The following is a 12,399-nucleotide window of genomic DNA, read 5'->3' as shown; positions in this document are numbered from 1 at the left end:
TAGGCATGAGACATCAGCACATAGCAATTCCCTTTCTTTTTCTGTAGGTTTTTTTTTTTTCTTTTGGTCAGTCGTGGAGCCTGGGCGCTGTCCCTCAGCTCTTCAGCTCAGGACTAGTGCCCTACCACTTGAGTCACAGCACCACTTCCAGCTTTTTTTGCTTATGTTGTACTGAGGAATTGAATCCAGGGCCTCATGCATTCAAGGCAACCACCTTCCCAGACCCTTCTGTAGGTTTTTTATTTTCCTAACTTAGTTTAGCTATGGGGGGGTAATTTTAATTATTACATATATTGTGTATTTATAATATATTCCAATTAATCTTACCCCCTCTGTCACTTCCTGCCTTTCCCACCCATTTTTCTATATTATTTTTAATTCTGAAATTGTCATGACCCTTCTAAATATATACCTCCTTGTTGCTGTTTACACAGTGAGACCCAGGAACTCGGTATCTGGTAGGCAGAAAGGGACCATACCATGCAGGTATAGACAAAGTTTATTGAAACATCATGTACATAGGGCATAGAAGGCAAGGCTGTAGTCAGGCCAATCCCAGGACAGGAAGGTAAACAGCTTGAAGGAAAACAACTTGGAAGTAAACATCTTGAAGGTAAACAACTCTTGGGGGATATGGAAGATTAGCAACTTTTAATCTGTGACTGAAAAGAGTCATTCAGGGCAACAAAAGAGGTAGTAAGGTGCATGTGAGGATCTATTTAGAAGAACACAAAAGGAATCTTGATACACAATTAACTAGGAGGAGCACAAATGGTATATCCTGAAAAACACCACTGGAGCCTGGCACCTGGTGCAGGACCTTTGCCCAGCTTGGAGGAAGGGACGTCCCCCTTATCCCCCAGAGGAATGCATGCCAGCACACACCCTCACGGCACACAGGAACTCAGATGGGGTCTTGCTAGCCGAGGCCTCCTGAATAAAGAGCCTATTACAATTGGTTATGTTTGACTGTTAACATAATTCCAAAATAACAAACATTTTTATAATATCTGATTATTTGAGACCATATTTAATCCATATTGCCCAGTTATTTCACAGTTGTCTTTAATAAGCAACTTGTTTGAATTGAGTTATGGATTTTGATGAAAGTAATCTTTTGGAATCTACAGTCGCCCTGACACCCAGTCTTCATGGCATTGATTTATCAAAAGTAATTTGATATGAGAATTGGTAATTTACATTGAAGTATGGGAAATAATAAAGGACTACAATTTTAGGTCTGTGTGAATATAAACAGAATTTAAAAAATTAGCTTCTGAGGTATAATTGGAAAAACATAGTAAGAGATCAGTCATTTGTATGATAGCTTTTACATTTCTTTTTTTTTTTTTTTTTTTTTGGGTCCGGTCGTGGGGCCTGAACTCTGGGCCTGAGCGCTGTCCCTCAGCTCTTCAGCTCAAGGCTAGCGCTCTACCACTTGAGCCACAGCGCCACTTCCGGCTTTTTTCTTTTTGCTTATGTGGTGCTGAGGAATCGAACCCAGGGCCTTGAGCATGCAAGGCAAGCGCTCTACCACTGAGCCACCTTCCCAGCCCAGCTTTTACATTTCTGAGATGGTTTTGTTAATGTGTTGATAAGAATTATAAAGGCTATTCATGTCTCAATAGAACTGTGAAAACTTAAAGAATTTGAAGAATGTTTTCTGGACAGAATTGTGAAGGGATATCTTAGTTTTATGAGTTTTGTGCAACACTACCCCTGCCAAACTGTGTTTTGGTTTTTGGTTTGTTTATTGAATTTTAATATAACTATGAAAAAAGAATGAAGCTGGGCGCTGGTGGCTCACGCCTGTAATCCTAGCTACTCAGGAGGCTGAGATCTGAGGATCACGGTTCAAAGCCAGCCTGGGCAGGAAAGACCACAAAACCGGAAGTGGCGTTGTAGCTCAAGTGGTAGAGTGCTCGCTTTGAGCTGAAGAGCTGAGGGACAGTGCCCAGGCCCAGAGTTCAAGCCCCACAACCGACAAAAAAAAAAAAAAAAAAAAAGAATGAGTACCAATAGGCAATATTTGAACTCTGGCTCTAAAAAATTAATTCAAAATTCAGACTGAGGAAAAATTTGGATTTGATAATATTGTGAATTCTAGTATTCACTTTGATTTGATATATATATATATGATATATATAATATGCTAAGATTAAAGGCACACGTCAATATATGAAAATGGAAGAGGCTGAGATTACATAGGTGGTACATACCTGTAATCCCAGCTATTTGGATTATGGGAGTGGTGGATTGCTGTTTGAAGTATTCTAGGGCAAAAAGTTATTTAGACCCTATTTCAAAAAATAAACTGGGAGTCAGGTGCTGATGGGCTCATGCCTGTAATACTAACTGCTCAAGAGGCTGAGTTCTGACTATCTCAATTCAAAGCCAGCCTGGAAAGGAAAATCTACAAAGACTTATCAATTAACCACCAAAAAAATGAAGTGAAGCATTGGTGTGAGCAAAAAAAAAAAAAAAAAAAACTCAAGAAGAGTTGCTCATGCCCCGAGTTGAAGCCTCAGGACCACCATGCTGGCCCTCCCTCCCCCTCCACGCACACACCCTAAATAATAAACTAGGTGTTGTGGTTTATGCCTGGAATCCTAGCTGTGAGAGAACAAAGGTAAAGTAAGAGTGTCATGGTCTGAGGCTTACACAAGACCTTATCTGAAAAATAAAGCAGGAAGGGTTGAATAGCATGTTAAAAGGCACACCCAGGAAGTTTTAAGTCCCTGAGTTCAAACCCCAATATTGCCAAAGAAATCAGTTTTATAATTCACTTGGAGAATTAAAAAACATTAACTAGCTGGAGGTATTGCTCAAGTGGTAGAGTATCTTATCTGTCTAAACAAGTCCCTGAGTTCAAGCCCCAGTGCCGCCAAAAAAAAGCAAAATTAAAATATAAAATTTATTTTTATCAAAAAACATATGAGAATGAAAAACATAAATCACAAAGAGAGTGTTTAATATCAGCTCTATAGTAACTCAATAGAACCAGATGTCGGTGGCTCACACATATAATCCTAGCTACTCAGGAGGCAGAGATCTGAGAATTGCAATTAGAAGCCAAACCAGGCAGGAAAGTCTCTGAGTAGTTTATCTCCAATAAGCTACTCAAAAAAGCCAGAATTCTCACTGTGTGTATAGTGCTAACCTTGAGCAAAAGAAGGTCAGGGTGAAGTAAGGAGGCCAGGTCTGGCTGGCGCCATACTGGCCACATACTGGATTGTAGAGTCTGACATCTTGTCTTCATGCTGGGAGAAGGAACCCTTTCCTCCTCCCCCATCACCTGCCTCCTAGATAATGGGCACCCCTAGAGGCAGGGGCAGGCACTTGGCAGATAAGTTACTGAATCTGTCAGTCTAGTGCCTGGGACTGGGAATTTTCTGAGGATCTGCCCCCTGCTGACCTATTTAGGCCGGGACCAGCCTAGCCGCTGGACTCCATGCTATGTGTTGTCTCCGTGATCCTGTCCTGTGTCCTGTCTCCTGGCTTATTTCCAGTCATCATGGAGTCCCAGTTCAGCTCTCCATTGGAACTGAATTGGCTTGTTGGTATTGTTATTTCTTTCCTCTTTAGCGTGTTTCCTAGATGGGTTATGTGTATTTGCACATTGCAGGCTTTTGTAACCACTGGTGGCCTACAGCCTGTTAGTATATAATAAAGACTCCAATATTCTGTATTTTAAAATGTGGCTTCTGGGATGATTTACCTTACAACAAGGGATAGTGCCCAGGCCCAGAGTTCAAGCCCCAGGACTGGCAACACAAACCAAAAAAAAAATCTCAATAGAAACATGTTTCACAAACTTCAACTGGCAACAAAACAGCATAACTAAGTGGACAAGAGGCTCAGTCACACAGTAATTAATGAAATTTAATAATTTTTGCCTGCCTGCCTGCCTGCCTGCCTGCCTGCCTTCCTTCCTTCCTTGCTTGCTTCCTTCCTTCCTTTCTTTCTTGTTGGTCGTGGGGCTTGAACTCTGGGTTTGGGTGCTGTCCCTGCACTCTTCAGCTCAAGGCAAGCGCTCTACTGCTTGAGCCACAGCACCACTTCCGGTTTTCCAGTAGTTTATTGGAGATAAGAGTCTCATGGACTTTTGTGCCTGGGCTGGCTTTGAACCGTGATCCTCAGATCTCAGCCTCCTGAGTAGCTAGGATTACAGGCATGAGCCACCAGCGCCCTGCTAAATTTTGTTTTTCTATTGAGACTATTGTTACTCAATGGGGGGGAACATTTTTTTCCCTTCATAATTAATATAGCTAATTTAAAATCATTCTGTGCTATTTTTATCTTGTTATCTTTGAGTCAGTCATTAATTGCCCCTTCTCTTTGATTATGGATCACACTTTGTTCATGCCTTGTTATTTTGGAGTATATCTTGGCTGTTGTGATATTGATTGTTATTCCTCTAAGGAAGCTTTCTCTCTGAGTTTTGTTTCATTAAAATCAAGCCTGATTTTAACTCCAGGCCTGATTTCAAACTCCAAAATCTGTTCATCTGTCTCTGTTTCAATGAACAATGGAATTTTTGTTTGGGCACCATTAACATATTACATGTGTAATTGAGAATCATTTAGACATTCTGCCAGTGTTAAAAGTCCTTATTTCATATGTGTGCTTTCTAGCTGCTGTTTTCAGTCCTCTCTCTCTTGGTTCTTCAAGCTAGAAGGATGGTAGCTTGTCAGGATTTTTGTTACCTTTTGGGCACCAGCTGGAGCTCTCCTGCTAGTTAAAATCCTAACAAAAAACTAAAGCAAAAGTAGAAACTTAAGTAATATTTTCCTCCTTCTTCCAAATACAGTGTGCCTGGTTCCTCTACTTTTTGCCTGTTTTTGGTCTATATATATTGCCTTGCCTTTTTTTTGGCTGGTCCTGAGGCTTGAATTTGGCCTCGACATTTTTGTTCCTGAGCTTCTTTTGCTCAAGGCTAGTATGCTACCACTTGAGACACAGTGCCACTTGCAGCTTTTTCTGTGATTTAATTGGAGATAAGAGTTTCACAGACTTCCCTGCACAGGCTGGCATTGAACCACAGTCCTCAGATCTCAGCCTTTTGAGTAGCTGAGATTACAGGTGTGAGCCACTGGCGCCCAGCAGCTTGTTGTTTGTTTTTGTCCTGAGTTTGTAGTTATATGTGGGAAATAGTTGGGTTGATAGCTTTTTGACCATTTCAAGAAGCAGAATATACTTTGCACTCATATTTTCAAGAAGATACCTTGCTCTAATAATTTATCTTCTTTGTACCTTAGGTACCCTCTTAGTGGCATGGTTTTACCATCTTTTAGAGAATGGGTCCAGACTAACCTTGGAATATATTGGGAACATAGAACTACCTCTAAAGTAAGCACATAATAATAACTTCACTGTGATTTTTTTTTTAAATCTCAAATTAATTAGAGTTGTCTGTAATTTCTTACAGTTGCTTGTTTCACATTTTTATTATGGTGAAGTCTTGTAATTATATTGGCCATGTTAGGATTTCTAGGAGCATGTTTTATCTGAGCCTTGATAATTTTAATTTGAGAAGTAGAGGTAAAACCTGCTGTACCTCTTACAAGGTAATAGTGAAGAGAAATTATGAGAGCACTTTGTTACAAAAATGTAAGTGGCTGTTCTTTTAGATAATAGACTTATTTGTAAATAATTGACCACAATCTGGAGTAAATGTGAAATAAATTAACATAAAATATGTTACATTTAATGTTAGAACTTCAAGAGTATAGAGAATTACATAAAGTAAAATTTATATAAATGGTAGAGATTTTAATTTGTTTATGTGGATTTGAATATCAGAAGTGAGATTAAAAAGCTGAACTGAACTGGGCATGGTATCTTATGCCTATCATCTCAACATTCAAGAAGCAGAGGCAGGAGATTAGGATATTGAGGCCAGCCTAGACTACAGAAAAAAAAATCAATAAAAAAATCCCAAACTCTTTCAAGTATACAGAAATGAAACTTTAAAAACATCTGGCATTTCTTTCCATATTAATATTACTTTTTGTTATTTTGCTATACTTTTCATATTGTTCCACATTGTATTTTTCATATTGTTTCAGCTGAATATAAATCTAAAAGTTGGAGGCTGTTTCCTATACAATATTCACCATTGTCTACAACATATTATTAAGTGTTGGTATTCGGTTCAGTACTGTTAGATTTATTTAGAAATTTAAATTTTTATTTAGTTTAGACAGCTAGATTTAGAAATCTAGTTGTTGTATTCTTGTAAATAAATTAGACTGAGCAAATAATTTCTTGCCCATTCTTTGAACTTTTCTTGTCTTTTTCATCTCTTAAATTTTTTCTTTCTCAACTATTTGTGATTTTTTTATATTATTACAGTTGCCATCTTCAAAATTTTTGTTAGTTTTAGATATATACCCCTTTTTCTACATTTGATTGCCTTTCAGTTTTTGTAACTGAAAATAATAATACATTTTTTTAGGGTTCTTTTGGTTATTTCCCTTCTACTGTAGGATAAATTTCATGAGGTCAAACTTATTTTATGTTTAATTCACTATAGGATAGTACCTGATTTATAGGAGCCATTCAGTATTATATGAATGAATATAGTATTCTAATTATCTTAATAAGAGAGTATAGACATAACATGTATGACTTTCTCTCTTTCTTTCTGGCAATATTGGTATTGAACTCAGGGCCTCATGTTTGCTAGTGCTCTATCACTTGAACCATGCTTCCAGGTCGTTTTTGTGGGATATGTCTGTGTTTGTTTATTAGGACTTGAACTCAGGGCCTAGGTTCTGTTCCAAGCTCTTTTGCTTAAAGCTAGTGCCCTGTCACTTGAGCCACAGCTTCATTTCTACTTTTTGATGATTGATTGGTGATGAGAGTCTCACAGATTTTCCTATCCAGACTGGCTTCGAATTTTGATCCTCTCCTTTCAGCTTCTTGAATAGCTAGGATTATAGCCCTGAGCCATCTGCTTCTGTGATCCAGGACTTTTTTGATTGGTTGTTTTCAAAGCAAAGCCTTCCATGCCCTGGCTAGCCTATGCTGCAATCTTCCTACTTATACTTCCCCATATTACTGTGAATGACAAATGACAGGCCTGTACCATTTTGCACAACCACTGTGCTTTTCTCAGAGCTAGGATAACAAGTCCCAGTCATCTGCCCAGCCATTGAATGAGACAGGAAATCTCATGAACTTTTTTTTTTCCTATCCTGATATGGCCTTATATCTTGATCCCTTGATCTCTACCTTCTATATGGCTAGGATTACAGGCTTGAGCCATTGTGCCTGGTATCATAGATTTTTTTCACATATTCTTGTACATTCTTTTTCTGAAATACTGTATTATAGCTTTTCTTCTATATCAGATTTAATATGCTAGGCATACAATTTTTTTTTAACAAAAATTGGCATGTTTGAGCTGCTCCCCTTAACAATAGTCCTACACATTTGGTAGTGATAATATCATTTAACAGATTGAGAAGCTAAGGCTCACAGAAGTTGAATGACATACCCAGTATCACATAGTTTTTTTTTTTTTTTTTTTGTGAACATACTGTACAGAGGGGTTACAATTACTTGGGCAAGATAATGTGTCACATAGTTTTTGTTTGTGGTTTTGTTTTTTTGGGGGGTGGGGTGTGGGTTGGTCTTTGGGGCTTGAACTCAGGGCGTGGGCTCTGTTCCTGAGCCTCTCTGTGCTCAAGGCTAGTGCTCTACCTCTTTAGCAACAGTACCACTTCCAGCTTTTTCTGAGTTGCTTATTGGAGATAAGAATCTCATGGACTTTCCTGCTTGGGCTGGCTTTGAACTGTCATCCTTCACCTCCTGAGTACCTAGGATTATAGACATGAGCAACTGGCAGGCTCAGTGTCACATAGTTTTAAATTTAAAGCTGAAAATTACCATTCAATATACTTGTAAATAAGTATCAAGTTTATGTATATATTTTTTTCTTTCTTTTTTTTTTCTTGATAGTACAGAGGTTTGAATGGACAGTTTACACTTGCTAGCCAGGATCTCTAGGCAAGTCACCTGAACCACATTTTTGCTTTAGTTATTTTCAGGTAGGATCTTACATTTTTGCTCAAGCCTGGCCTAATTGTGATTCGCTTATCTATAGTCTTCTGTATAGTTGGGACCATAGGTGTACAGTATACCACAATGCCAACTTACTAAGTAAAATAAAGGTCTTGCTAATTTTTTTTTTGGTGGGCTGGCATTAATTCTCTGAGTTTCTTCTGGGATTACAGGTATGAATTATGGAGTGCTGCATGACTAAGTTTTAAAATAGTTCTGTAACATTGGTTTTATACTTGCTCTAATATTTTTTGTTGATTGTTTAAGTTTTTTTTTAAATCATTTTGAAGTTGTCATTAACGAAAATGTATTTAGTTCAGGAAAATACAGGAAAATGTATATAGTTCAAAAATAAGTAGCTTCTTTCCAGTTTCCTGAGTCTAAACTGAAGATTTGAGGCTTCCCTATTTTTGATTGTGGGGATTGCAAATACAAGTAAAAGGAAACTGATTTAGGTTATAGAATGTGATTAGCCAGGCAATTTGCTACTTTCATAAACTTTGTTTCTGAATCTGTCTAACTTAGGATGCAGAAGGAGAAAAATGTACATTTCATAGTCATTCTTTTTAACCGAGGTATTCAAAATTTACTTTTTACAAATAAGCAAAAATAAAAAAATATTTTCTAGGCATCTTTGAATCCTAGTGATGCACCTCCATCTATTGTAAATGAAGATTTTCTTTATGAACTTAAAGAAACCAATATTTCATATTCACAAGAGGCAGATGACCGAGTGTTTAGAGCTCATGGTAAGCCATTTTATATCAATACTGTTTACTTTTTTTGTTTGTTTTGGAAAAGATTGAGAAGGTTGCATGTTCTTTTTAAAATTATCTTTACGTAGTTTACAAAGAAGTTGCTATTTAACAAAGTAGTTTATCAATTTAAATTTTTACTCTAATTTACAATATTTCTGCACTTTTTAAATCACCTAACAGGTCATTGTCTTCATGAAATATTTTTGCTCAGGGAAGGAATGCTTCAACGAATTCCTGATATAGTTGTATGGCCAAGTAAGTTATTTTACCTAGCTGCATCATTAATTTACTATTATTAAATCTTAAATAAATTTAGTATTGGAAATATTGCTTTTAAACATGAGTTGTAAAAAATATAAAAAAATATAAATGTCATGAAACTATTTCTTGATCTGATTGTCCTGAACTGTTTTAAGGGCTGCATCTATTGATGATGATTAACTCTTCATTGTACATGGAAGTAATTATATTTAGAAATCACTAACATGCCATTTTAATTTGGAAGGTTAAGGTGAGCACTCTACCACTTGAGCCACAGCACCACTTCTGGTTTTCTAGCAGTTTATTGGAGATAAGAGTCTCACGAACTTTCCTGCCCAGGCTGGCTTTGAACCGCGATCCTCAGATCTCAGCCTCCTGAGTAGCTAGGATTACAGGCGTGAGCCACTGGTGCCCAGCTACAATATATTATTTGTATGTACATACACAGACATGGATGTTTTGAGAAATTATTTATGTTTGGCTTAGGATAGAAGATGCAGGAGCTTACCCCAATATGGTTTAGGCACACATCTTTTTCATGGCTGTTCTTGTTTTATCTGTTTCTGTTAGCAGATAGTTTAAGGTCCGGACAACTACATTGTTTTTTGCTGTCCAAGACTGCATCTTTTGAAAGTTCTATTGATTTTTTAAAACTTGTTTTTCTCTTTGGATTTTAATTTTCAAAACATCAGCTCATTCATGGATAGTCAAGTCCTAGATAATATCTTTCTCCTTTGCAAGGACTATCTGAAGGGAAAATTATGTATTCATATGGTGTTAGAGTAGAGGTGAGATACACAGCAGGAAATTCCTAGCGCATATAGAACAGAGATTAGTTTCCTGATACTTAGGATATATAGTCTCTTGTCTGTCTCTAGTTATGAAATAATTCCTTTGTTTCTGTTAGCATAGCAATTTATTTGCAAGAAAGAAAAGAGGTATCTCAATAGAAAAAAAATTGTTTTGCGTACCAATTTTTAAGTAGCTTTAGGCTACTTCTGTACCAGGATTTGATACCATCTTACTAAAAAACATGAAGGCAAAGATTCATCAATTTTCAGTTCCTTTGGAAACTTTAAATAGTATAAGTAGTAAATAGACCTCTTTCAACACATGAAAAAACTTTCACTTGTGCTCTTTATTGATTTACTTCGTGTTTGAATGTTAAAATGTTGAGAGAATAAATACTATAAAGGGAGTTTGTGTTTTGCTTTAAGATATCTAAATGTTTAAGAACAGACTAAGGAAACAAGTGAAGTTTATCAAATATTGCACAAGTTTTTTTAATTTTAAAAAATAATTTCCATTTGGTTATTGTTATTTCCCTCTCACCTTTACCCTTTTTATTTTCCCCTTTCCATTCCAATTTAGTTTCTTACCAGTACTTAACTGTGTTTTTGCAATGACTTTAACTATTTTTATTCTTACCATTCCCTCCCTCCCTCCCTCCCTCCCTCCCTCCCTCCCTTCCTCCCTCCCTCCCTCCCTTCCTTCCTTCCTTCCTTATTTCCCTTTTTTCCTCTTACTTGAACTTACCCTATCTCCTTCTCTTCCCTCCCATCTCCTCCCTTCTCTCCTCTTCTTCCTCCCTTCCCTGGCTTCCTTCTTGGTGGTACAGGATTCTTGGCCTTGTAGTTGCTAAGCTGTTCATGAACTACACATATTCAGCCCTACTTTTTGTGTTTTATTTTGTTTTTGAACGAGGGTTTTGAGGAATTTTTTATTTTTTATTTTTCTGTCAAAGTGGCTTGAACCTTGATGCTACTGCTCTCAGCCAGCAAGTAGCTAGAATATATAGACATGAGCCATCAATACTTGGCATCTTAATATTTTCTTGACCTTTTAAGCTTCCTGTACATATTTGAGAAGCAAATTCCAGTGAAAGAATTCCTTTGTCATTTTGTTTTACACTTTAAAAATCTATATGAATGTTACATTTCTGGATAAATGCAATTTGTAAATTTTGCAGAATCTTAGAGTTATTTTAAGGACTTCTTTGAAATAGTTTCTCAACATATTATCAGTTCATTGAGGCCTTAATTCACCTTTAATGTAAATTTCCTGTTGATTAAATATGATGAGGATAAGCTTTGAGAAAATGTCATAATTTAGAGCCATGGGCTTTGAGTGATAAAACAGTTTGGAACGGATTCATGGTCCCAAGGTATCTGATCTCAGTTTGTAATTTAAGAGCTGCAAAAGAAATCTGTCATTATACTTGTCTTTAAATCTGTTCAGTCTGAATCAAAATTCTGCATCTTGCTTTATTAGAGTATCTGATGTTTAAAGTAAGAATTTATAATAACATGTAACTTCTCTGACTTGGGGTTATTCTTAATCAGGATTTTTACCACTTGTGACCTTTATACCTGTGAATATTTTTAGTTTGGACAGATAGTTATTCATGTACTTCACTTTCCTAGTAGTAATATAACTGACACTGATAGAGAACCTTCCAGCTACATACAATAGAAATTCATGTGCTAGTCTATTTTATGTAAAAATTTTGTTTGTTAAAAAACAGAACAACGACTGGACACTTGTGATTCACACCTATAATCCTAGCGACTCAAGAGGCTGAGATCTGAGGATCAAAGAGACTCCTATCTCCAATTAAGCACCAAAACAGCTAAGAGTGGCAGGCACTCAGCAACAGCACTAAGGCCCTAAGTTCAAGCACAAAGACCAGCACCAAAAAATTTCAGACAGAATATAAATCATTGATGGGGTCTAGAAAAGGTATAGCTCAAGTGGTAGAGCACTTGTCTAGCATGTGCAAGTCCCTCGGTTTTAGCTCCAGTATGGGGAGAGAAAAAGAGCAACCTTAAGGGGTGAAGTATGAAAGGAAACGTTCTGTTTACATAATCTAAGGATATTAATTTCAAGAGAAAATATAGTATTATTTTGATGGAGAAACTTAGCAAATACTACCAAATCAAACTATCAAAGAGGACATTAGAAATGAAATATGTCAATTGCCAGATCATGTTGAGAAAAGCATAGCACTTATTCCTGCAGCATCTTTGCAAAGATTTGTGAGGTTACATATACAAAGTCAAACTGAGGGATATTCTATGAAGCAACTGACCAGGGTTCAAAAATACCATTGCCATCAAAGTCAAAGACTTAGGAAAGGTCTACCTTAAAGAAGACTAAGAAACCATGACAACTCAATTCAGTGTGTGATCTTGGATTAGACTGTGGGATAGAAAAGGAGACATTAGAGTGAGGTCTGTAGGTTTGCTGATTGTTTTATGTCAATGTTAATTGCTTAGTTTTGCTTTAGACTGGAATTATGTAATTACAGTGGTAA

The 12,399-nt window shown here is 36.8% G+C and overlaps 1 protein-coding gene across 3 annotated transcripts in view; it reads left to right on the top strand.

Annotated features, from left to right (window-relative positions):
- Positions 1-12,399, top strand: part of Agps (alkylglycerone phosphate synthase) — a 109,556-nt gene that overhangs the window by 29,020 nt on the left and 68,137 nt on the right. For all 3 annotated transcript variants that reach the window (XM_070020327.1, XM_070020331.1, XM_070020330.1), the window contains exons 3-5: positions 5,259-5,349; positions 8,696-8,816; positions 9,006-9,080. In XM_070020327.1, the coding sequence (XP_069876428.1) occupies positions 5,259-5,349; positions 8,696-8,816; positions 9,006-9,080 (287 nt within the window). The remainder of the gene's footprint in view (positions 1-5,258; positions 5,350-8,695; positions 8,817-9,005; positions 9,081-12,399) is intronic.

This window comes from Dipodomys merriami, unplaced genomic scaffold (assembly GCF_024711535.1).
Source record: "Dipodomys merriami isolate MVZ:Mamm:240054 unplaced genomic scaffold, mDipMer1.0.p SCAF_1, whole genome shotgun sequence".
Classification (NCBI taxonomy): domain Eukaryota; kingdom Metazoa; phylum Chordata; class Mammalia; order Rodentia; family Heteromyidae; genus Dipodomys; species Dipodomys merriami.
This window is presented reverse-complemented; position numbering and strand designations above follow the sequence as displayed.